This window comes from Pipistrellus kuhlii, unplaced genomic scaffold, assembly GCF_014108245.1.
Source record: "Pipistrellus kuhlii isolate mPipKuh1 unplaced genomic scaffold, mPipKuh1.p scaffold_m20_p_63, whole genome shotgun sequence".
Classification (NCBI taxonomy): domain Eukaryota; kingdom Metazoa; phylum Chordata; class Mammalia; order Chiroptera; family Vespertilionidae; genus Pipistrellus; species Pipistrellus kuhlii.
The window spans coordinates 1,226,446-1,252,725 of record NW_023425566.1 but is presented as its reverse complement, the minus strand read 5'-3'; the positions used below and the strand labels follow the sequence as shown (position 1 = coordinate 1,252,725).

Sequence of the window (26,280 nt, the reverse complement as noted above, 5' to 3'; positions counted from 1 at the left end):
CAGTGACAAACTCAGGGCTTTCCCAGAAGGGAGAGAGCACATCCGAGGGTGGGGCCGTGACCACACTCGAGCTCCCAGTGGCTTTTCAGGAACAGGGACGAAACTTCAGGCTGAGAATGCAGTGCCTGGGCTCCACCTGAGGCCTCGGCTGCCCGGACAGCTACTGCGGACAGGTGTCCAGCCCCGTTGGGGTCCCGTGGTCACTTCAGCACTCCTAAGGTGGCCCCGGAAATTGCTGGGAGTCCAGCAGGCAGTCATTTTGATTTTGATGGTCAGGCAGCCCAGGCCCAGGAAGGGGCCAGCGGACCCCTCCTCCAGCTGAGGCAGCGGCTCTGCGTCCGGGGCGGCAGGAGGGAGGGATGCCTGTTGTTACGAAATCGAGGCCACAGCTCCCCACTTCTGCTTTCAGTTCCGCATTTGACCCTGAAGAGCTTCGTCAGCAGGAAGCCTCCACAGCATCCTGGAAGCCAGAACGCAGAAGCAAGGATTTCTGTGCCAAGAAGCCTGGCAGTGCCTCCTCCGTGAGGGGCGGCCTCAATCCAGGGGGCCTGGGCGCCCGCCACAGGGTGGAGAGCCAGGCCAGGCAGACTCTGCGGGGACAGGGGCTTTCTGCCAGGACTGGGGAGAGGCTGGGCCCAGGCGGGATGCAGGGACAGGGGTGAGGGTCCCGAGAATCCCAGGCTGTTGTCCCGGCCGCCCCGCCCAGGGCCCCTCGAGGTCTGGCTCGGATGTGCTCACCAGGCCCCCCAACCACGTGGCCGGTGGCCAGTGCGGGTCAGGCCTGGGGTCCGGCTCCAGCCCAGCACGTGACCCCGCCTGGCCCCTCCCGCCGGAGCTGCGGCTGAGCCTCTCCCGCGGGCCGGGCGGGGCCGGGGTCACCGGGCCGGAGCGGCCGCCCCGCCCCGGGGGAGTGTCCGGGCGCCCGCGCCGCCACCTTAAGGGCCGGGCGGGGTCGGGCCGGAGCGAGGCCGGGAGGCGCGGGCCGAGGGTGTCGCGCGGGATCCGGTGCGGGTTCGAGCCATGGCGTCGTCGGGGCCGCTGCTGCTGTTGCTGCTTGTGCTGCTGGCGGGCGCGCGGGCCGGCCGCCCCCTCCCGGGCCCGGGCTGCTACCGGGCGCCGCGCGGGGACCGGCTGGCCCCCCCGGGGCGCAGGTCAGCCCGGGCTCCGCGCTCCTCCTCCCGGGCCCTGCCGCCTCCTGGGCGCCCTGCCCTGCTGACCTTTGAGGGTCAGATCCAGTTTGGGGGGGTCTCTCTTCTCTTCACGTCCGGGGAGCCCTGCCCCTGCCTTTGGGGCTGCCCGGGGGAGGGCTCGGGGGATGGAGGGAGGCCGGGTCCTGACGCTGCCTTTCCCCAGGACCTACCCGCGGCCTCACGAGTACCTGGCCCTGTCGGATCTGCCCAAGAGCTGGGACTGGCGCAACGTGGACGGGGTCAACTATGCCAGCGTCACGCGCAACCAGCACATCCCCCAGTACTGCGGCTCCTGCTGGGCCCACGGCAGCACCAGCGCCATGGCTGGTAGGTGCGGGTAGGTGTGGGCGCCCTCTAGCACAGGCCCCGCAGGGTGTCCGCCCGCAGGCCCAGGTGCCTGGGCAGGGCCGGTGCCCAGGCTGGCGGGGCCCCACACAGGCGGGCAGGACGGGAGCCGTGACAAGTGGCCCCCAGGGGCCTTCTGTGTCCCAAAGACGATCCATATGTGGGAACGCAGAGGCCTGGCGTCCCTGGGAGAGAGGAAGCTGCTGCTTCTCCAGGGCGGTTGGCTGTGGAGGTGCCGGCCGGCCGGCCTGGGCTTGGAGTGTGAGCGATGCTGCCGGGACCTCTGCCTGTGAGAAGGCGGCTGGCCTGAGGTGGAGCACCTGAGGAGGCTGTGGGCCTGGCCCGGGGGAGGGGAGCCACTCACCCAGGAAGCCCGTGGGTGGAGGGACCTCCCGCTGGGAAGCTGCCTCAGGGCCAGAGCTCAGGGAGGCCGGCCGAAGGAGTGGCCTCCGCTGGGGTCTCCCTGGTGGCCTTGCCCGGGGCCCTGGGGGCTGCAATGTACCCCTGATCTCCAGGAAGGAGGAGGAAGGGGCAGGTAGGCTGAGGCCCAATTGGAAGGTGTAGGAACCCCTGGGAGAGCGGGGCGGCCAAGAGCTAGACAGGCCAGAGCTCAAACCACTGAACCACTTGAAGGCGTGGCTGCTGCAGGCAGGGGAAGGGCAGCCTGAAGGCAGAGGCAGGGACAAGGCCGCAGGTGGTCAGGGACAGTGCACTGGATGAGGAAGTGAAAGGGCCCAGTGGGGGAGGGGAGAGGAAGGCTGCAGAAGTCCCCTGGGCCTGTCCCAGGGAGGGCCCTGGAGGAGCCTTGAAGAAGCTGCCTTTGACGGTCCCTTTAGGTCCTAAAGTTTAGGATGATCAACCAGCCTCAGTTCTGGGGGAATTTCCTGGACAGAGGCCTCTTCTCCCCCTTTCTCCTCAACCCTCCATCATTTCCCTAGTGGCAGGGTTCTCCTTCCACTTTCATTGAGAAAGCAGAAGTCTCCAGAAGGGGACTTCCATGGGGCTACCCAGCTGCCACCCAACACAGCTGGTTTATCCTTCCCTCTGGTCCCTGGGCGGCCCGCGTGCCCAGGCCACGCCTCCCTGTGCTCAGACTGGGCCTTCACTTTGTGCAGGAGCGTGGCCCCGGCCCGCCTTCAGCCACCACCCTCTGTGGGCTTCCCTGCTTCCTCCTCCCCATCCTGAGCCCACTGCGGCCTCACTCCACTTGGCTGCAAGGTAGGCCCAGTGGTCAGCCCGGGCCTCCACCTCCTGGGCAACAAATGCTTTTAGCACTGGCCCACCTCCTTCCCGCTCTTCCAGGCTCCTCGTCCTCCCAGCTTCACCAGGGAACTTCGGCTTCCCCAGGACCGGTCCCTGGCCCCGCCCAGCCAAACTCTCCCCTCAGCGTTACACCAGCGCCCACACTCCCTCTCGCTTGGACGTCTGGCCCCTCCAAACCTCACATGTTCAGAACGAACAGCCCGTCCTTCCCACTTCTGCCCTCTCCCCTCTGGACCAGGAATATCCAAACCTCTAGGGAATTTTTGTAAGAGTTTGTTTAAGCCGAAGCTGAAGACAGTTACCGGGAAGCGGTGTCTCCGGTGCCCCACGCAGTGACATTTGGAATTCTGGGGGAATTACCGGGAGGTGAGGAAGTAGGATTGTTAACCAGATCCAGTGCCCTCCTGGGTTGCCCTTGAGGGGTCTGAAAGGTGTTTCCAAGGTGTGTTCACCTAAATGTGTAGCAACAACGGGCTTAAGGCAAAGAGCAATCCTTCCTGAAAGAGTTACCTGCCTGGGGCTGTCCCTGGTGCCCACAGCGGGGTGTGGGCCCTGCCCACAGGCAGAGCCAACACTGACCAGATCCTGGCTGGCTGCTCAGGGCCCTGCCTCTGCCCCCCAGTCCCGTGGTGCAGAAGCCACCAGCAGTGGGGCAGTGCCCTTGGGCCGGTCCCGCCCAGCCTCCCAGGGGCTGTTGGCCTTGGGCTCACCGCCTGTGGTCCTGGCTGCCCTTGCTCCTGGCCCTTCCAGTTCCTCAGCGGGCTCTTAGGGGGCATCTCCAGCTCGGCCCAGCCCACATCCCTTCCCGTCGGGTGGTGTGGCCACAGACATCAGTGCAGCGAAGGGAAGGGCCAGGGACCGCTCCGGAGGGCCAAGGTTTCCTCGGGGCAGTCGGGAGAGGGCCCTCCTTTGAGGGACAAGCGGCAGGCAGGCTGGTGCTGAGTCCCACGGTGTGCTTGCAGATCGGATCAACATCAAGAGGAAGGGGGCCTGGCCCTCCACCCTCCTGTCTGTGCAGCACGTCATCGACTGCGCGGAGGCCGGCTCCTGCGAGGGGGGCAACGACCTGGAGGTGTGGGCCTACGCCCAGAGGCACGGCATTCCCGACGAGACCTGCAACAACTACCAGGCCAAGGACCAGGGTAGGCCCTCCCCCTGCCTCCCTCTTCCCAGGACAATCCAGGCTCCTCTCCCTGGTCGGGGTGCCAGGGGAGGCTCAAACCTGTGCGTTTCGGGGAGCAGGGAGCTGGAGCCCATAGTCCTTGCTAAGGGCACCAGAAAGGCCCTGGGCAGGGATCTCCAGCCTGTGACCCTGCAGCGGGGCCGGCCGTGGTTGTTCTGACACGGTGGCTGTGTGGCCTTTATGAGAGCAGCACAGGTGGCCACACGCAGGGCAGAGTAAGTTTCCCGGGAGCGCGCTGAGCACAGGCAGGCTGCTGCCTAGGCGGCAAGCGGGCCCCCTGGAGGAGCATGGCTCTGGTCTGGTTCCTGCCGCGTGACCCGGGCCGTGTGCATTCAGGGGGACTGGAGTCCAGGGGCCCTGCATGGACCAGCTGACCCATGTGGGCCTGGAAACCGTGGAGTTGGCACATTCCTTTCTTTCTATTCCCTTTGAAATGGAAAGAAAGCCCCTAATTGGCAGTTTTAAGTCACCGGTTAACGTAAAAAACCATTGAAACCTGTAAAGAATTTTTGTGAGTTTGACCCAAACTGTTGATATATGCCAGGAAGCAGAACCTCAACGAATTGAGATAAAGCTCTGAAGAATGGGGGTTACATCTGTATTTATTCATTGCAATCAAAGGAGGGATGTAGGTGGGTTACATGGAACTCATTTGTGATAGATAAAGCAAAGAGGGGTGAGTGGGGAGATGGAACCCCTAGAATTAGATAAAAAAATAAAATGATGGACACATACTTAGGTGGTGCAGGAACAATTAACATGACCATGAAGGAATTTGTGGTCTCTGTCCTGGCACCCAGCACATTTGGTTGTGCCCCAGGGGCTCCAGAAAAAGGGAAGTTACCCAGCTGTTTCAAGGGTAAGTTATTATAGATGCAAAAAGACACAGGCTCAGTTAAGGTATAAGTTGACCTTGTCCTTGAAGATACCGGACTAGGACAACTGCTCTCAGTTAAAGTTTAATTTCAGCCATCCTTTGTGGTGACTTTAGGTCTGAGTTTGCAAGACCGCCACGCAGGCCTCCCCTGAGCCTGTCAGGTCAGCATGTGGCCCCTTTCGTCCACACTACCTCTGTCAGCTGGAGCAGAGAGCTGGGACCAGTTCCAGGCTGTTTGAGGCGGTTAGAGGGAGCCCAGGTGCTTTCCGACCACCCTCTCCTACAAAAGGGATGGCCTAGCCCCGGGGCCTGGGAGGCACCCAGCAGATTGAGGCCCCACCGCACCTCGGGCCCTCAGCTTGCCTTCAGGGCCATATTGCCCAGCCACAAGGAATTCCTCCAGACTGGTTGGGCCAGTCTTGCAGTGATAAAGGCTGCAGGGATCTGAGAACCTGAGAGGGACAGATGAAGGGAGGTGGAATGACAGCTAGGAACCAGGAATCAGGTGGTCCCTGGGGCCTCACTCTGCCCTCTGCCTAATCTGGAATTAGGCTGGCCCTGGAACCCTGGTGTGACAGGAGCCTGGCTGTTTGCAATAACCTGGTCTTGCGGGTTGTGCTGGGCATTTGGTGACCAAAGGACACATCAAGCCATTTTAACCTCAAAAGAGTCAAATATCCTGGGGGAGGAGCCTGGGCTGATAAGAAACTAGAACAGCAACATAGGTAACTTGCGCAGCTGTGAAAAGGCAGGTCCGGTCCAGGAACAGAGGCAGTGGGTGCTGTGGAGAACTGAAGGCTGCCATTTTTTAAAGCCTAATTTTTGATATCACCTCAAACCAAAATCATTAAAAAAATGTTTTTTTTCCCCCCAAATGATAAGACTATTCCCGAGGCATCTTAAGAGCTAACTCATCTTAAGAGCTAACCATCCAATGACGCTCTGTTTTCAGCTATGGAGTTTGTGAAAGGGCCCTTCCGCAGGCCATTAAAGGAAAAGAAAAAAGGCTGTCTTGAGTGCCTACTATGTGCTAATTATGTCCGTCCTGTGCTTCCCACCGAGGCCTGGGGCTGGGCTCTTTAGGACTCCTGTGCAGCAGAAGGAGCAGCAGGATTAAACAGTGGGATGGCCATAACCGCTAATGTCCGTCAGGGAGCTGAGGGCAGGGTGGGCCTGGAGTGCTCCCGGGCGGATGACTGAGGGCGGGTCTCCCTGACTGTGTGTACCCCCAGAGTGTAACAAGTTCAACCAGTGTGGCACATGCACGGAGTTCAAGGAGTGTCAGCCCATCCAGAACTACACGCTCTGGAAAGTGGGCGACTACGGCTCCGTGGCCGGCAGGGAGAAGATGATGGCAGAGATCTACGCCAACGGCCCCATCAGGTGAGCAGCCCCGGCTGGGAGGCGCAGCTGCAGGCACATCACCCCTGTACTCGCTAGGCTCCAGACGGCCGCCAGGGGAGTTTTCTCACGAGTGGAGCCAAGCTGGCCGTGGGCCCTCGGGTGGTTGGGAGTGAGGGGCAGTGTGTGGAAAGGCCCGGCTGCAGTGAGGGCTGAAGGCTGCGGGCTGGGCCGCCAGCAGGCAGGCTCACTTGCCGCACTATCTGGGTCAGATTTACTCAGATTCACAAAACGCTAATTCCCTCCCTGCTTGCTCCCAGCTGCGGGATAATGGCAACAGAAAAGATGGTGAATTACAGCGGAGGCATCTACTCGGAGTACCAGGAGAAGAGCTACATTAACCACATCATTTCCGTGGCGGGCTGGGGCGTCAGCGATGGGACCGAGTACTGGATTGTCCGGAACTCGTGGGGTGAACCATGGGTAAGATGTCCCTGCTGGCACTCCTCACGTCCATGGTGCTGGGCTTTGTGGCTTGGAGCTGGGCCCTCAGCAAGCGCCAGTGACGTTTGGGGTCAGACACCTAACTTGCATGGGGGCTGTCGCTGTCCTGGGCAGCGTGGTGCATTAAGCGGCATCTGGCCCCTGGCCCCAGACGCCAGCAGCTGCTCTCCCTGTCCTCAGTTGTGACAACCAAGACCGTCTCCAGACACTGCCAGGTGTGTTCAGGGGGAACGGCCTGGGGGGACTCGGCTCTAGAAGCTGCAGGTTAGCTAGCTTATTCTTTCACAGCCGGCTCGTCCTTTTTCCTGTCAGTTATGGCTCCGCCCAGTAATCCTGTATAATTTTTCATACCTTTGTTTGTGTCACAAATGCAGGGGAGAGAAACTGATTGCCAGAATTTTAATTTTAAGAAGTAGTATGAACCATTAATGGCTTAAGACACATTGTGGCACTTCAACATTAATCACTTTCCCCCATTTCACAATAATGAATGTAACATTCAATGGGGGAAAGTGATTAATGTTGAAGTGCCACCATGTTGGTATTTTGTATATATATTCTTATTGGTCGGCTGCCTCCTGCACGCCCCACACTGGGGCTTGAGCCCGCAACCCGGGCATGTGCCCTGAATGGGAATCAAATCGGTACATAGGTCGATCCTCAACCACTGAGCCATGCCTGCAGGCACAGTATCAGTATTTTGTATTAAATGACTGCACATGGAGAAAGAGTAGGAAGTTAAGTCATCTGGTCCAAAGCACCCATGTTTTGGTTCCATGAATTGGCCTTTGCCATGCAGGTACCTGCACCCCTCATGTCACATACTAACAAAGTGAAATACTCACAAAAGGTATTTGCAAGCAGGAGTCCCACATGGGGAAGGGAGAGGCAGCTGGACGGTGAGGTGGTGCAGCCTGTGCTGAGAGCCAGGCAGAGGGAGGGGGTGCGGGTGTGCTGAGTGGGGTCGGGCTGGGCAATGAGCTAACACGAGCTCCACCTTGTCACAGGGCGAGCGCGGCTGGATGCGGATAGTGACCAGCACCTACAAAGATGGAAAGGGCGCTCAATACAACCTTGCTATCGAGGACAGCTGTTCATTTGGGGACCCCATCGTTTAAGGCAGATGTCTCCAGAGCAGATCTTTAAGAAAACATGCTGATGTTCAAATCACACTGCGGAGGACTGGCGAGGGCACTGAGCACCGCGAGGGCACTGTCCTGGTGAAGCGCATCCCCTGGGAGGCTCAGAAGGGATGGCGTGACCAGCCCAGGACACTCCCTGCAGGACTGCAGCGAACCATCTTCCTGCCCAAGATGGGATCGCAAGATATTAATTATGTGAACTCCATTTTCTTCGATTGATGGTTTGGTATTTTCTCTTTGGCAACTGTAGTCTATAATGTGGCATTTATCACCAATTCTTTTGTCCCCTTGGAAGGGATGGGGAATAGAGGGGGAGACGGCAGTTTCAAATCACCCAAGTGATGAATAAAATATGGACTTCACAAGAGAACGGAGCCTGAGCATGCCTTATTCACACATGCAAACAGAACACCAGGGTCTACACTTTCCAACTCAAAAGGAAGGTTTTATTTGTCTTTGGGAAATTAACACAATGAAATGAAATAACTAATCAGGTTCTTGTAAGAAAGCATAAGTCAGCTTTGCAAGCAGCTGATTTAAGTGTTTCAGGTTCTGAATTCCCACCACCCATCCCAAGAGGTAACCTGAACACAGGCCCTATTGGGGGAGAACTGACAAGGTGAGGGACCACTCATGACAGCAATTTTCCACTTATCTTGTTCAGTTTTCCTTTTTTAAATGCCATTCACCCAAGAACGCATTTCCGAGGTGCTGACTGAGCCCCTTTGGTCTGGAAGGCGTTTCTCCCGGTCTGGAATGTTCTCTTAGGCTCCGGAGGGTACTGGGTCAGTTTACGAGAATGAAGTTGGACTTGCAGTGAACTTTGCAAACGGGAGGAAAACAGGTCAGAACCAGGAGGTAAAACATGACATGTAAACTAGCAGGACATTCCCACCCTGCCTACCTATGAATTCTGTCACAGGGTCGTGTTCCCCTTCAGTCTTAATGGTGCCTGCAATGCTGTCATTTTCCAAGATGGGGAGGAAGAGCTGCACGAAGTCAGAGGTGTATGGCGGAGCTATGACGTCGAGCACCTGCAAGGAGAGGACAGCAGGTCACTGCTTCCGCACGCATGCCTGCGAGCAGCCCTGCACCACAGGCTGATGGAATGAATGCCAGTTGGTCTGGAGAAAACCACCCTCCCCACCCAGCGTCTTGCTCTCCAGTGACCTAGGACCCAGAGGCAATGCAGGTCACTATCATCGGCATGGTTCTCAGGGTTAGGTACAAAACACTTAAATTAATCCAGAAAGGACACTGTTAGTGTATACAGTAGGGACATGAAACAAATGTGTTGCTGACCTCAGTTACAAAATAGCGAATGAGAGAAATGTCAGTGTCCAGCTTTTCCAGACACTTTCGGATGTAACCGACAACAGGAAGTACATAACCGCGACTCAGCAGGTGTACCATCCTGTCTAACAGGGTCTTCTTCAGCTCGAGCTACAAGAGTGAACAGAAGTCAGTTAGAGAAGGCCCGCTCCTCAGCCACCTGGCAGCCCCGCCCTGCTCACCTGCTCCATCACGTCCAGCTGGGAGTGCTCCGTCTCAAAGAGTTTCACCAGCAGCTGCAGGACCTGGGGGTGCAGGAGCTGGTGGCAGGTGCTGATCTGCAAACAGACGAAGGGAGCCCTGCTGAGCGTGAGGGCCGGTCCCAGCGCTCATCATCAGCACACAGAGCCACTGTCACTGTCACAGCCAACAGACGGCTTATCCTAACAACTATGGTCCCCATCGCTCAGCCCAGCTAGTCAGCTGGCTTCACCTGATAAAAACAGACATCTACACAGTCCTCAAAAGGAAAACCCTGGTTTAGGATAGAAATAATTCACTTTGGAGACTAAAAAAGGCAAAAGGAGTATATCCACACCAAGCCAACATTGTAAGAAATGTTAAAGGGACTTCTGTAATAAGAAGAAACAGAGAGAAACCTAGGCATACAAAATTAAAATGGCAACAAATAAATACCTATCAATAATAACCTTAAATGTAAATGGCTTGAATGTTCCAATCAAAATACAGAGGATTTCTAAATGGGTACAACAACATGATTCAACTATATGCTGTCTACAAGAGACCCATCTCACAACAAATGGCACACACAGGATGAGAGTGAAGGGTGGAAATATTTTTTCCATGAAAATGGAAAAGAAAAAGCTGGAGCAATACCCATATCTGATAAAATAAAATAGACTTCAAAATGAAGGCCATCACAAGGACAACGAAGCTCACTACATAATACTAAAGAGATCAGTCCAACAAGAAGATATAACCCTGGTAAAACATATGCACCAATATATGGACTTAAGTACATATAGAGACTTCTAGAGGACTTCAAGGGGGAGACTAACGACAATACAGCCATAGTAGGGGACTTTAATACCCTGCTGACTTCCAGACAAAAGGTTAACAAGGAAACTGCCTCTAAAGGATCAAGAATGAATTAAAAAAACTTCCTAAAAACAAATTATATGAACCCACAACCCCAAATCTCTTGGAAAAAGCAAAAGCAGCCCTGAGAGGGAAGATCCTAGAACTACAGGGGTACCTCAAAAAACAAGAAAAATCAACAATAAACTACTTAATTCTACAACTCAAATAACAGGAACAAGGGAAGCTCAGAGTAAGTAGAAGGCAGGAAATAATAAAGATTTGAGCAGGAGCAAATGACATAGACTAAGAAAGCAATACATAAAATCCATGAAACCAAGACCTGGTTCTTTGAAAGGATAAACAGAATTGATGAACCAATTGCCAGACTCATCAAGAAGCAAAGAGAGATGACCCAAATAAATAAAATCAGAAACCAAAGCTGAGAAATAACCATTGACACCACGGAAATACAAAGGATTAAAGGAAATACTATGAACAACTATATGCCAACAAGCTAGATAATGTGGGTGAAATGGACAAATTTCTAGAAAAAAAATTAATCTCCCTAAACAGAATTAGGAAGAATCAGAAAATCTGAGTAGGTCAATAAAAACTGAGGAAATTGAAGCAGTATTAAAAAAAAAACAAAAAAAAAAAAACAGCAAATAAAAGCCCGGGACTGGACTGCTTTACAGGGGAGTTTACCAAACATTCAAAGAAGAACACTTACACTCCTCAAACTCTTCCACAACATCCAAGAGGAAGGAACACTTCTAAGCTCTTTTTATGAGGCCAGCATTACCCTAATTCCAAAACCTGATAAAGACACTACCAGGAAAGAGAATGACAGGCCAATATTCCTGATGAACATAGATGCTAAAAGCCTCAATAAAATATTAGCAAATCAGATCCACAATATATTACAAAGATAATACACCATGACCAAGTGGGATTTATTCCAGGGATGCAAGGCTGGTACAATATTTACAAACCAATAAACGTGATACATCACATTAACAAATTGAAAGACAAAAATCACATGATCATACCAATAGACACAGAAAAAGCATTTGACAAAATCCAACACCCATTTTCGATAAAAATCCTCAGTAAAGTGAGAATACAGGGAGCATATCTCAACATGATAATGGCCATTTATGATAAACCTACAGCCAACATACTCAATGGGCAATAGCTAAAAGCATTTCCCATAGGAACAGGAACAAGACAGGGATGTCCACTTTCACCACTCTTATTCAACATAGCACTGGAAGTCCTACCCACAGCGATCAGACAAGAAGAAATAACAGGCATCCAAATGGGAAAGGAGCGGAAACTGGTTTGGCTCAATGGATAGAGCATTGGCCTGGGGACTGAAAGGTCCTGGGTTCGATTCCAGCCAAGGGCATGTACCTTGGTTGCGGGCACATCCCCAGTAGGGGGTGTGCAAGAGGCAGCTGATTGGTGATTCTCTCTCATGTTTCTAACTCTCTATCCCTCTCTCTTCCTCTTTGTAAAAATCAATAAAGTATATTAAAAAAAAAAATGGGAAAGGAGGAAATAAAACTCTCATTATTCGAAGGTGACATGATATTATACAAAGAAAAACCCTAAAGACTCCACCAAAAACCTCTAGATCTAATAAATGAATTTGGCAATGTAGCAGGATACAAAATCAACACCCCAAAATGAATGCTTTTTTGATACACCAATAATTAATTCTTCAGAAAGAGAAACTAAAGAAGCAATCCCATTTACCACTGCAACAAAAAATTTAAAATACTTAGGAATAAACTTAACCTAGGAGACAAAAGACCTGTACTTGGGAAACTACAGGACATGAAAAAAGACATAAAAGGTAGAAACAAGTGGAAGAATATACAGTGTTCATGTAGACTTAACATCATTCAAATGTCTATAACTACCCAAGGCAATCTACAGATTCAATGCAATCCCTATTAAAATATCAACAGCATATTTCAGAGATATAGAACAAATTACATGGAACCAAAAAAGACCCTGAATAACCTCAGCAATCTTGAGAAAAAAGAACAAAGTTGAAGGAAGCACAATACCAAATTTCAAGTTGTACTACAAAGCCGCTGTAATCAAAACTGCCTAGTACTGGCAAAAGAATGGCATATAGATCAACTGAACAGAACAGAGACCCTAGAAATTGACACAAGCCATTACATTCAATTAATATTTGACAAGGAGGCAAGAGCATACGATGGAGTCAAGACAGTCTCTTCAATAAATGGTGTTAAAAAAAAATTTGCATGGACATATACAAAAAAAAAAAAAAAAATGAAACGAGACCACCAACTTACACCATACACAAAAATAAATTAAAAATGGATAAAAGACTTAAATAGAAGTCGTGAAACCATAAAAACCCTGTAAGAAATCATAGGTAGCAAAATCTCAGACATCTCTCATAGCAATGTATTTCTGGATACATAGACTAGGACCAAAGAAAATGAGAAAATAAAAAGTTGGAGCCACATCAAAATAAAAGGCTTCTGTTCAGCAAAAGAAACCATTAACAAAATGAAAAGGGAGCCCACTTAATGGGAGGACATATTTGTCAATGATACATCTGAAAAAGGGTTAATATCCAAAATATATAAGGAACTCATACAACTTAACAGAAGGAAAACAAACAATTCTATTAAAATATAGGCAAAAGATATAACTAGATAATTCTCCAAAGAGGATATACAGATGGCAAAGAGACATATGAAAAAATGCTCCAACTCACTGATCACTACTGAGATGCAAATTAAAACAACGAGGTACCACCTCACCTCTGTCAGAATGGCTACCACCAACAAATCAACAAACGACAAATACTGGTGAGGATGTGGAGGAAAGGGAACCCTCGTGCACTGCTAATGGGAATGCAGACTGGTACAGCCACTATGAAAAACAGTATGGAGTTTCCTCAAAAAATGAAATATGGAACTGCCATTTGATCCAGTGATCCCAATTCTAAGAATATATCCTAAGAAACCTGAAGCACCAATCAGAAAGAAGGTATGCACCCCTATGTTCATAGCAGCACAATTTACAATAGCTAAGATCTGGAAACAGCCCAAGTGCCCATCAGTAGATGAGTGAATAAAAAATCTGTGGTACATTTACACCATAGAATACTATGCAGTAGTAACAAAGAAGAGTCTTTTGGCAGTCCTTCCACTACAGGTGGGCTCCCGCCTGGCCCCCCATATCAACAAATTAAATTTCTTCTAGTCTCTTTTAATTTGCATGTGGCCCTTCTCCAGAACCCGAACCCTGAACCGGACCCTGAACCATGTAGGAAGTGAAAGTGGTTCCCAAAACTGGCACCCGACCAGGGGACATCGGGAGAAGGAGGTATTTTTCGCCTAAGAGTGAAGGAAGGAAATAGTAAACTGAGAAAAGGTGTGGAAAATTCACCGAAAAAAGGTTTATATATTTTCAGAAAACAACTCCACGACCATGCAGATTCCTGCAACAGAGAGGAATTGACAGGAATGCTCCAACCATGAAGACAAGAAGAGAAACAGTCCAGAAATGGAAGACTCTGACAATGCCTTGCCATGCTAGCAGTCAGCAGCTGTGTTTCACTGCAGGTTGCCCAGGACCAAACCAGAGAGGGTAAGACCTGAATTACCACCATTTCTCCACCAGCCAGAACTGAAATATAATTGCTGCAATACACATAAGGAACTGTTTGGCATTAAAACTGGACTCAGAACTATTGGAAATTGAAATTTGGACTCAAACATTTTTTGTTCTTATATGTTTATTTCTGGTCTATAGATGCAAGATTTTTTTAAAAGAAACGGGGAGATGCCAGAAACAGACCATTGTCACACAAATAGAAAAGGCGGTCAACCTTGAAGCTCTGAAAGGTCAGAGCTTACCAGTCCCTATCCAATTGAGACAATGGTAACTGAGGCAAAGTCCCCATCTTGTAATCATGTAAATCCTTACTGATATGATAATCCACTTATTACCTGCCTAAGGTCTATGGGTGTATCTTAAACCTGCTTAAGGGTAAAGGGTGTATCCCATCGTGTCAAAAAAAAAAAAAAAAAAAAAAAAGGGATAGCAAAGCCAGAGCGTAGCAGCAGTCCTCCTACTAGAGGTGGGCTCCCGCCTGGTTCCCTATATCACCAAAGAAAAAAATAAAAAAAATAAAAAGAAGAAGAATCTTTTACCATTTGAGACAGCATGGAGGGACCTGGAGAGTATCATGTTGAGTAAAATAAGTCAGTCAGAGAAAGACAAGTATCACATGATCTCACTCATATGTGGAATCTAAATAACAAAATTAACTGATGAACAGAATTGATCCAGAAACATGGAATAGATTGTGGAATCTCAGAGGGAAGGCGGCTGAGGGTGGTGGGTAATAAATAATCAACCAAGGACCTTGTATGCATATATGCATGGCCCATGGACACAGTTAATGGGGTGGTGAGGTCCTAGGTTTGGTGGAGGGCTGGAGGAGGTGAAGGGGGAGGGGGGAAAGAAAAGACACATATGTAATACTTTCAACAATAAAGAATTTTTTAAAAAAATTCTGAAATTAAAAAAATAAACATAATTTTTAGGGACAACAGAAAAGTTATTGATAGCAAGAAATTATATACAAATTAATATATTGATATAAGTGGATGATAGGCAGCAAGGTATGCTAACTTTTTTTTCATATAATACAGAAAAAATACTTTTTTCTATTTGCTTTAATGATAGAAATAAAGTCTAAACAGAGGCATGAATACATGCAACTGACAACTGACAAAGGGAGAGGCAACTGGAAATAAAAATGAAACAACTTGCTCTGATGAGAATGTCCTGAGCTCACTTACAGATGTGCCAGAAACACAGGCACAGACAGCACAAGCACGGACAGCACCACAGGTGTGGGCACAATGTTTTGTTCAATATTGTTTTGTTTCGACGCCGATGGCATGCTAGGGGCACTAACTGTGGCTCCTATGCATTAGTCCATGTTCAAATCATTTCCCTTCAGTCAACGCACCACTGTGTGCTGTGTGTGGCTCTCCAGCCCCTACCTCGTCCAGCAGCGCCAGGTGCACCGGGGTGTGATCAGTCTGAAGCTGGAAGTATCGGGGCTCTGACACGGTCCAGTCCACCCACTTCAGCACCCCCATCGCCACCACTGGAAACCTGCCGGTAACAAGGCCCAATGCTGCCTTTCAAAATTTGTTCAACAACACACAGAAAGGTTTAAAAAACAAGGACAACAAGCTCAATCTATCCCATCAATCTGATACTCTGCAAGGGAGATACCATCAGTGAGAGAGGAGCCGGTTCCCTGCCAACCAACACGCAGTGCAGAACCCTCGCTCAGTGCGCAGCTCCTTTACCTCCTCCCTGCTTGACAGGAGAGCATCCGTGGAGCCTGCTGGAGCTGGGGGGCAGGGTGAGGTTCACTGTTATTTAGCAAACCCCCTCCTTGTCCCTATAGCACAGGCTAACGGGAAAGACTCGAGTGCCATAAGAGAACACCCATTTATAAGCTTTTCTAGTGAACTTTTACTGATATAATTGGCATAATTGTTGAGTCTCCTTTTACCGTAAATAGACCCTTCTCTCCAAATCAGTTTTTGTAACTCAGTTTACAATTCTCTATATACATTCAAACAAGAGAAAATGAACGAGCGAACATTTCTGAAGGTTCCGCAGGCTTTTTGAGTGAACTCCCAGAGGGACGAAGGTGAGCACCGGCTGTCGCTTACCTGATGCACTGGTAGAGTGTGCTCAGCTCGGCCACCAGTTCAGAGGCTCCTTTGTTCTCGTTACAACACAGATTGTGAACGGTTTCGACCGCCTTCGACGTCGACTTCAGCTCATCCTTGTTGATGCTCACTCGCTTGTTCTGAAAACACCCCACCCCTGTCGGTGAGTCCCCCGGAGCACATGCCTGGCCAGTGTGGGGTGATCTGCTACGGGCCACCTCTCCCTGCAAAGGCCCCTCCCTAGTCTGAAGTCAGTGGTCCATTTACTTAACGGTCACCCTCCCCAGGCACACGTTACCGAGAGACTGAAAGCCAAAGACACTGGTGTGTGTTCTTCAGTCCCACAAACTTCAAACTATAGTTTGAATAAGTAGTATAGATGCTACTTTCTTGAGACTGTTTTTGGCACTTCGACTATTTTATGAATAAGCAGTAAAAAAAGACATTTCTGACTTTACACGGGCTCATGATTTCTTGCAGCCAGAATCCCCAAATAATCGCCGGGAGGGTGGGTCACTTGTGTCCCTGACAGCACCTTCTTCCAGGTCTCCACCACGCTGGCCGCATATGCCAAGATGTGGATGTACTTGTGCTTGTGGTCCTGGTTGATCCTGGCCCCGGGTTTAAAGAGCGACTGCATGAACAGGTCCAGGAAGGCTGGCACCCGGATCTGGGGGAAACACAGGACAAGGTGGAAAGGGACGTGGAAACATGGCAGGGAAGTCCACTTGCACTCACAGTGGCGGGCTGTGTGGCGCACACCCAGCAGCTGCTTCGGTGTGTGGGCTCAATGTGGGATGGGGGACCAGGAAACGCATAGAAACATTTCCACGCGAATTGGTCCTCATTGACTTAAGAGCAGTAAGAGAAACACAGACTTCCCAAGATCGCCCTTCCCCATTAGCATGGCACTTACGAGCTCAACAGGAGGCGGGTCCATGCTCGTAAACATCTTGAACAGGACTGTGATGTCAGCCGGATTCAGGGCTCCTTTGGACAGCATAGCCCCAAGGGCCTGGCACGCCCTCGGGTAGGAGGCAGCCGTGCCTAGTGCTAGCGTGATCTGACTGGCGTCATGGCCTCTTGATGAAAACAATCATGTATCTCATCGTCAGTAAGGGAGACTACATCATTAATGACCCCTCCCTCCCTCCCTTTTTCTCAGTGAATGCTCTGACGGCTGGGACCCCTGTTTTTCCCTAGTCCTGCTTTCACTGTACACTCACCAACTGACCCAGGAGACAACACTTGGAGCTACTGGGAAGGAAGAGTTCAACATAGCTTGTAGACTTTCTAGAAGGAACCACTCACTTTCTAAATACCTTGTTAAGACTCCACCAGTAGCAAATAAAGACAATAAGAGCTAATCTTATTCTACAATACAATATGGACAACCTCAATAATTAAGACTACTGACTAACCACTTTCAAAACTATTCTTATTAACAACTGATAAATCCCAAAATATGAAACACAGGTTCAAAAACCCAGTGAGTTGAACAATCATCCAGTACTTAACAAATTATCCATCAAAGCAACACCGAGGAAGCAGGGCCTCCCGCGCCCTGAAGTGTCCCTGACTTCTCTAGCTTGGGGGTCAACGGCAGGCAGGCTGTGTGTGTGACCCGGAAGAGGGCCTGGAGTCTAAGGCTGTGGAAGTGGGCAATGGGGGGTCTACTGGGGCAGCTAGCGGGACCCGGTGATCAGACACCGCTCACTTCTCCTGGGCGAAGCGCTGGACCTCCTGGGCGATCCTGCGCACGGCGGAGCCACCCTGCTCCTCCTGAGCCAGCACGGACATCATGGCCTGGGCAAACAGGTACGTGTGCTCCCCGTGGCACACCATTTTCTGGAAAAGTCAGGGAGGGAGTGTGAGGTTTCACGCTGTAGCAATGACAAACGCAGAGCAAAGGGCAGATGGCCCTGTCCTCTGCAGGAAGCTGTCACTGTGGAAGGAGCTTTTGGCCGGGGGTCCCCTAAAGGAAGGGGCATGGGAAATGCTTGACCCAGCCACCTCCTTCCACTCCGAGACCAACTGAGAACTTACAGCAAACTCAGGAAGATTTTTTTCAAGGTTTTCTTCTCCTCCATCCAAAATGGTAGCCAGAGAGGTGCGCAGTACTCTGGAGAACACCTCCAGCTGCTGGCAGGCTGTGGACACACTGGTTATCTCCCCCTGGTACCCTGCGTCAGAAATAAGCTACAACACAAAAAGCAGCAGCCAAACAGAGCGTCAGCAAGTAGTGGCTAAACATTCACAGCAAGCTGCCTCGTTATCAGTGTTCGTGGTGAGATGAGACAAGCAAGCACTGGTCTCAGTCACACACCGTCCTCTGACCCTGCTCCGCCTCTAACTAGGTGTGTGCCCAAGCCAACCCCTGGCTCTGTTTCTTTATAAGATGGAAGAGACAGACCAGGCAGTCCTACAGGCCTCCTTGGAACACAACAGACTCTATGTTTCTGCCAAATCCTAGAAACCCCAGAAATGTTGACCCCCAAACACACATACACATTCTGTGCTTTTCTTTCTCATGTAGGGCTTACTCAAGTAAAACGATGAAGGCCTTTACCAACAAAGCAAATGCAGTCTCTCAAAGGAGAAAGATCACCCCACACACACACACACTAACCGTCCTTAAAGACAGCCATTGCTCATGAACGCTGCTGTCTTTCTCTACCTCTGGCCCTCTTCCTACCTTAACAGTGAAGTTAAGCATCAAACAGTCTGGATGGGCTTCGGCCAGTTTGTAGAAAAGATCTCTCCATGTGGTATGTGCAATCATTTGTTCAAGCCAAGCTGGGGTCTGCCGACAGACACAGACAGACAGACAGACAGGGAGAGGTGAGGCCCAGCACTGGCTTAGTGAAGACTGTGCCGTCTAAACAATCACGGATATCTTCAGCTGCAGAGGAGAGCCCTGGAGCATTGGACGTGGCCCCACAGTCCCAGAGCGGCTGACGCCTCACGGGCAGCTGAATGGCAGAGTCGAACGCCCACTCACGGCTTCTGGGAGAGCCAACTCCACGCAGGACCCGCCAAGGCACTTCCTGGAGACTTCCAAGAGTCCCACATTAGACGCTCATGGGAACAACATCACACGCACAACTGCTTCCTGCTAAATCAGCTGTGCCTGGGCACAGGGGACCAGGCAGCTGAAATAGCGCAGATGGCTTTGCCCATCACTGGCGAAGCAGCCATGGGAATGTGGCTCTCAGCTCTCCTACTGCGTGGCTGCCAGGGCTGCGCTCTGCATCCACCAGCCCTCCGTGCCAAGGCTGAGCTGCCCCCAGGCTGCTCCCAGACACCGAGGGTGGCCAGGCTCTGAGGGCTCCTGTGACAGGTGATTGTGGCTTTTGCAGACTCTGACATTGCTGAAACTTTCTGACAACTGCACTATCGTCTGAGACCCCTCCTAATTGCCCTCCCTCTTGTCTTCAGAGGTCAGACCTGTCTCACAGCTCCTGCAGCCTTCTCCAGCCACTACTCATCTTCCTCAAAGGTGTGTCCCCCAGGCCTTCCACAGACTAATCCAGCCCTGGCATCTTCTTTTTGGAGGACCTAAATGACCGAGCCACACCACCTTACAGCCTGCGCCTGGAGGTAGCATGGAATGGGAGGTGGGAATCTGCCGTTTTCTCTGGAGCTGGTACCTGAGTGCCTCTCCCCACTAGACCAGGTGTGGCATTTAAAGGGCAATGGTGACTTGATGCAACTTGTGTCTCACACCCTGATTTTAGTCTCTAACTCTTACATTTCTCATATAACATGCCACATGCCACTGTGCACATGGGATTAGCAAAAGGCCCTAGGAACTCAGATGAGAAAAGGAAACAAGGCCCTCACCTCTCCTTCTTCAGTAAAGATAGAGTCTGCTTTGCGGGGGTCAAAATGTTTGATCAACAAATTCTTCAAGTGATTCTCCACGGTCTCCTGCACCTGCACAGGCTCAACACCTGAGAGAGAACGACAACTTCTCAATTCATTGTGTTACTTTAAAGAAAACAGACAGCTCCAGTCTCTATGTGAGTCAAATATCAGAGAACTGCTTCTGACAACTGAGGATTTGGGACCAATTTTTAAAAACTCCTATTTAATAATTCTATTCAATGCTTAAGAACCAAAAGGAGCACAGAGCACAACACGAGGATGCTCTGCCCTTTCTACAGGGACAGGACAATACCGTCAAACTTCGCTAAGGATGAGTACAAATGACCACACCAGACAGGAGGACAGAAAGACACACTGTGCGCAGGAGGAGGAGCAGGTGCAGCCAGCAGAGACACCTGTCCAACCACTGTGACAGGACGACAGACTGGTTTCCAGGAAGTCTTACTGTGTCGTCGCAGCCAGTTCCGTGATTGACAGGAGGCTCTACTCTGATCACATTCGCTGAAAGCCACAATCACACTCAGCCCTAACCTGTCCACCATCTGCTGCTTGCTCTCATGGACCTCTGAAGGACACTCCCACATACACTGTGGAACAGTTCAATGAGAATCACAGTAGCGGGCTATCTGTGAACCTCAGTCACCGAGTGAAAGGTAAGGGTAGGAAAGTCCAGTTCTGTCTTACTTAAGTCTTAAAAGCCAGGAAGACAAAGCAGCTTTCCAATTGATCAGCATCACAGTGACCAAAGGCTTTTGAAAAGCGGGGGAAGGTGATGAGCAGCCAGGACAGGGGCCCCACAGAGCACCTGTCTGAATGAGCCACTCGGCCAGCAGGTTGACGGTCTGGGCCACGGCCGTGTAGTTCTCTGACAAGAGCTGGATCACGTTCTCCGGAGACCCTCCTGCCTGAAAGTACCTGGAAAAAGCAACAAACGCTTTCACTAAAATGAAGGCAGACGGCATGGGTGGATGACAGCTGGAGCCAGAAGGGAGACAGGTTACTAAGGTTACACAGTGTGTGGGGGACCCCCAGGAGGGGCCTTCCTGTCCAATATGGCAGCATTCTGACTCTCACAGGCCACCATCCGGGTCCACTACAAAACTTTCTCTAAGTTACCGCCACCTACTCCCAGCACTAAGAACCCTTCTCACATCTGTACCTCTTGAGGGTGTTGAAGATGGAGGGCTCCATTATGTAGTCCCGGGTGGAGAACTTGTGGAGGCACTCCTGCTGGACCTCAGCGTCGTCCTCCCCCTCGGCATACTCCTCCTCCTGCTGGTGGTCATTCTCCGTTAACACAAGCTCCTGTGACCTCACAAGTCTCTCACACTGCCCCCTTCAAATTACTCCACACACGGACATTATTACATGTGCCTTCCATGGCACTCGCAGGGAGTGGGCTGGACAGTAATGAGTAGCTAAGAAAATGGGATCCAGATCACACCAAGGGGGTCTGTCTTGCCTCTATCCTGGAGAACCTGTGCATGTGGCCACACAAGCCATGTCTTTGGGAACCTTCCCTGTTAAACAAAGAACATCAGCACCTACTCCCACTTGGCTGCGGTGAGGATCGCACAGCTAATTTTTGGAAAAGCCACACACAGTGCCTGACATTAGTGAGAGTTCAGTAGACATTAGCTATTACTGTTCTTACTATTAGTCTGCATGTGCCATTTCATGCTTTCTGACCAGGTTAAGGCAACAATGATTCCTGCAGGCATACACCGCCAATCTGCTGTTAGAAAGTAAAGACCATAGACTTGCATCGTATAAGCAGCCCTGGCCGGGTGCTAGTCCCCGTTCTACGTGGAAACCACCATAAGCACGCTCCTGAGTCTAAGGACAAAGCAGCATGATGATGTGATAACCATGTACCCATGACCTAGGAACATGTAACATGTAAGACAAGAACCTAGGAACATGTAAGACAAGGTGTCTCTTTCCACCAAAGGCATTCACAAACTAGTTGGAGAGACCAACCTCCGTGTAACTGACTCTCTGTAGGGCTAGAGCTGGACCAACTTAGCGAACACGGCCCAGGGCCAAATCTAGTCCTCCTCTCGTTTTTGTAAATAAAGTTGACTGGAACAACAGCCAACCCCATTTTTTAACAAACCAGTATCTATGGCTGCCTCCCCCTTAGCAGAGCAGAGCTGAGTGGTTGTAGACCTGCACAGCCTAAAATACCGTGTGGCCTTTGCAGAGAGGTCAGCCGCCCTCTGAGACCATGCTGACGGGGAGCCTTAAACAAACAAGGCTGTGAAGGAAGCCCGGGCTCACCCTGAGGCTCCTCCTCATGTGAGAGTCTTGGGCTTCTACTATGGACCCCCTTCCCTCCTCCTACATCTTCTCTCGGACCATACCCCCTCCCTGCCCGTAAATCTAGAATTTAGCCTGAATCAACCGATTGATGGATGGATACCTATCTCTCTCTCTCCAGACTCAAGTACTCAACAGTGTGTTCTCATGTCCATTCCGATGCCTCACCATTATTCTAAACTCACTTGATCCAAAACTGACCTCACCTTTTCCCCACAGCCCATATTTGAGTACAAGGCTCCATATTTGCCTATTACCCTAAGCCCACAAACCTAGGCTTCCCCAATTCCTCCTCCTTCACCACTCCCCGCAGTTCCACCTCTGCTTGTCAGTCCTGTGTGGCCCTTCGCTCCCTCTTCCCCTCCCTATCCTGTGGGTGTCACAGGACTAACATTCCCCTCGGGGCTCGGCCTCCTTCCTGCCTCTCAATCACCTTTCACATGATGCCACCCTCACCTGAGAATATTTTTTATTATTAGTGATTTTAGAGAGGGGAACACTGATCTGTTGCCTCCTGTTCACACCCTCACATGGGATCAAACCCTCAACCTAAGTATGTGCCCTGACCAGAATCAAACCCAAAAGCTTCTGTGTGCTGGGTGACGCTCCAACCAACGCAGTCACCAGGCCGGGCCAGCTATCTTCATCAGCCGCCAGAGGCTGTCTCACTCGGAAGACACATCCAAGCTCCAGCATGCCCTCAACCTTCCAGCTGCTCCCCTGGCCAGGCTCCCCTGTGGATGGGCTACCTGCAGCCAGACTGAATGTTCGCATTTCAGTCGCTCTAGCTCCTTCCACCATGTGGACTTCACATCTCCCTGCCTCCTCCCCCGCAGCAAGCTCGGTCCCCGGGGAACAGGATAGGAGTCACAGAAATGGACCTTGCAAGAGCTGCCAAAACTCGGCTCATGCCATCCCTTCACCTTTCCTGGCCTTCTCCCCCTCGTCTGAGCAGGTTCGGCGGTGCCCGCTGGAAAACAGCGCAGAGCTGGGCTGGCCCACGCCTCTCCTTGCGAGCCCAGTGGGTGGGGCGGCACTGGGACCCTGCGGGTCAGTGGGGCGCAGCCCAGCTCTGCCTGCCTCCGGCAGCGCCCAGGGCTACCGATTGGGCGAGGCCCTGGCCCATCTCTCCGGGCCTCGAAGGCGCCACGTGCAAACCTCAGGGCAGGAGCTGCCGAAGCCACCGCACTCGGTTCGGCCCATCGAGACCACGTGGGCGGCCGGCAGTGTGACACAGAGAAATGGAGTGAAGAGACCTGGGGTCACCTCGGGTCACGGCTGGGCGCCGCTCCTGCCCCCGCCCTGCAGGTCGCTGTGCGTGCCTGGCGGGCGGGGCTGAGGGGCGGGCCAGCCGCCGGGGTGAAGGCGACGGCAGGGCGGCGCGCTGTGCTTGCACCACAAGGTGGCCGCGGGGCCGACGCGGCGGCGGGCCGCCCGGTGCCCCCTCACCTGGCCGCCTTCCGCCTCGTCGCCCCGCTCGGCCGCGTTCACGAAGTACTCCTCCTCCATGATGGCGCCCGGCGCGGCCCCCGCCATCCTCTCCCGGGAGCGAGCGAGCGGCTAAGGCGCATGCGCACGACAGGGCGGGAGAGCGCACGCGCGGCCCCGCGGCCCGGCTTCCCGCGGCCGTGCGCCTCCGCCCAAGAGGAAGGCGGAAGGGGCGGGGCCGGAGGGAGGGGCGGGGCGGCACCGTGAATTGCCCCAGGCTCTCTGATCCCGGTGCTGAGGGCCTGGAAGCTGGGTGGGTGCTGGCCTAGGGAACTTCCTTTGGGACCCTGGAGCACAGCCTGTTAGGAGTTTTTTTTACTAGAATCTTGCTTGGCGTGGGTTCGCGTCCCCTCCACTTCTCCCCTGTGACTTTTAGTCCTGGAATCATCCGTTTCCTCATCGGACAACTGGCCCCATAGCAGGGCTGACTTATCAGATACAGGGCCTAAGGCCCACGAAAATGTTTAATGAGAAGAACAATAACTATTATATCAATGAATCCATCCTGGATTACATTAGTATATGTATAATTGGTATGAAGAACTAATGCAGTATAATATATAATTTTTAATATTTCTTTATGAAAGAAAGGCCCATGAAGGCCAATGTATCTAGAGCCCACAAATGTCATAATGCAGCCCTAGAAAAGAGGGCTTACTTCCTGCGGTAGCTGCTGAGAATAATGGAGATGATGCTTTTTAAGCCCATAGCATGGTTTTCACCACATAGTAGGAGGTCCAAAAGCAAGAGCCTGAAGACTTCATGGAAATTGTGAACAAAGATGTTAACACTCTCTGATCTGGATGCTGTAAGGGCATTAGAGACAAGAGCGCTGGACACTGATGATAGGATGATTTCCAGAGGACTCCCCAAGAAGATTTCATTCATTCCTTCTACACTTGATCTTAGCCAAAAGGCCAAGAAGCGATTCATTCATTCCTTTGAGCACTGTTTATTTACCTGTGCCTGACTCTATGCTACTTATTAAGTGCCTGACTCTATGCTACTTTTGGAGTTCATTGGTGAACAAACTGGACATGGTCCTTGTCTTGAGGGAGGCTACATTCTACCCAGAGAGCTGAATGAAGGGAACAAATAAAATAATAACAAGTGCTGCAACTATGGGCAATCAGAGAAAGCTTCTCTGAGTCAGATGCCAAAAGGAGTCAAGCAAGCTGGGACCAGGAGAGAACACTGTAGAACAGAGCTGCTTGCCATGTGTTTTTGGAACACAAAGGCTGTTGAGAGTGGCACCAGGCAGCCCAGATGAAGCAGAGGAGACAGGCAGGGCCAGATCTTGGCAGGGAGTTAGATTTTTGCACACAGTAGGTGCTCAGTAAATATTAGTTGCTATGACTAGGAGGAAACATTTGGGTTTTTTGCTTTGTTTGCTTGCTTTGAGGGAGTGACAGATCATATCTGTGTTTTTGGTGCTCTGTCCCCATAGCTGAGGGGGAGGCCTTATGTTGGGGAACTTGGAGGTGGGAGTGCGAGATGGGAGGCCTCAGGAGAGTTAATGGGTTAAGAAGGGGTTGGGGTAGATCCTCTAAGATTGAGGTTCAATCCAGAGAATGTAGCAGCCTTGGCAGGGGGAAGGAGGTGGCTCTTGAGGAGGCCAAGAAGATGCTGAGACTTGCACCCTGTGTGCTGGGATGGAGGAAGGCAGGTTTCTGCAAGGGACCATCCTGTATTCAGAAAGGGACTCGCACAACTGGAGGTGCCATCGGAACCTGCCTGCGGAGATGTCTTGCAGGTGGCTGGAGGTGGAAGCCTGTGACTCTAGCTCCTAGTCACAAAATGAAATCTATTAAGTTTATGAATGAATGCCCTGCTGATGGCTTGTTGCAGGGTTCATTTCCATGTGCTTTCTGAAGTGTTGCAAAGAATGGATGGCTGTTAAACTCCTACCTTCTCTCCTCTGGGATTTCCTTTTATAAAATAGTGCCTGAATTGAAAGCAGGCAATTAATATATGTATAAGCAATTGCTTGCATAGAAGCAGGGCTTACGTAACTCACCTCTGCCTCAATCGAAAGGTGACTCATTAAATGGATGAACAAACAACCTCTAATGAAAGCATTGCCTCCGGTCTGTGAGTCGCAATGATTTAGCATATCGGGTCTAGAGGTCTTGCCTCCCGAAATATGATTGACTTGTTTTTTAAAAGCCTTTCTAAAATGTCCAAATTAGCTTTCATTGCTTAAATTAAATACTCTGAAAACATTTTAGGATGATTTCCTGTTTAAGAAAGAGTCTGGTGGAAATTTCCATGGAAATGAAAAGTTGGTTTCGTTAGGCCATTGGAGGGACATTTGGGACCACCTTCTCGGTGCCACGGGCTGAGAAAGAGCTGTAAACCATCAGCACAATTTGGTGCTAATGTCGGAAAAAAGAAATGCTGTCTCATAAGATGGGGAAAGTGCAGAGGGTCAGGGGCTTGAGCTGGCGAAGAGGTCAAGGGATGCCTCTCTAGGGAAATGATAGTGAAGCGGAGACTTCAGGCTCGAACATGGTGTCCTAAGAGAACAGGGCAGAGCTGAGAAAATAAAGATGACAGTGAGAAGAAGTGGCTGGAGTGCAGACCAGAAAAAGAATGGGGGATGGTGGGGAGGGGG

General features: G+C 51.2%; 2 protein-coding genes across 4 annotated transcripts; one reads left to right on the top strand and one right to left on the bottom strand.

The window, feature by feature from the left end:
• The first annotated feature begins 967 nt into the window (after positions 1-967).
• Positions 968-8,215, top strand: CTSZ (cathepsin Z). The gene is made up of 6 exons (XM_036420181.2): positions 968-1,151; positions 1,354-1,517; positions 3,761-3,940; positions 6,091-6,241; positions 6,520-6,682; positions 7,711-8,215. Exons 1-6 carry the CDS (start codon positions 1,021-1,023, stop codon positions 7,819-7,821), a joined length of 900 nt encoding a protein of 299 aa, XP_036276074.1. The 5' UTR covers positions 968-1,020; the 3' UTR covers positions 7,822-8,215.
• Positions 8,216-8,589: 374 nt separating this feature from the next.
• On the bottom strand, positions 8,590-23,786 carry NELFCD (negative elongation factor complex member C/D). 3 transcript variants are annotated; one of them, XM_036420160.2, is made up of 15 exons: positions 23,628-23,786; positions 21,019-21,134; positions 20,665-20,774; positions 19,815-19,924; positions 18,667-18,774; positions 18,018-18,170; positions 17,689-17,819; positions 16,888-17,053; positions 16,507-16,641; positions 15,972-16,111; positions 15,285-15,399; positions 9,360-9,455; positions 9,148-9,288; positions 8,750-8,879; positions 8,590-8,666 (listed from the first exon to the last, which is right to left on the bottom strand). In XM_036420160.2, exons 1-15 carry the CDS (start codon positions 23,712-23,714, stop codon positions 8,632-8,634), a joined length of 1,773 nt encoding a protein of 590 aa, XP_036276053.1. In that variant the 5' UTR covers positions 23,715-23,786; the 3' UTR covers positions 8,590-8,631. The 3 variants fall into 3 exon arrangements, with proteins under 3 accessions (XP_036276053.1, XP_045431024.1, XP_045431025.1); XM_045575068.1 differs by having other exon boundaries at positions 21,019-21,131; positions 23,628-23,766; XM_045575069.1 differs by lacking the exon at positions 18,667-18,774.
• Positions 23,787-26,280: the final 2,494 nt, after the last annotated feature.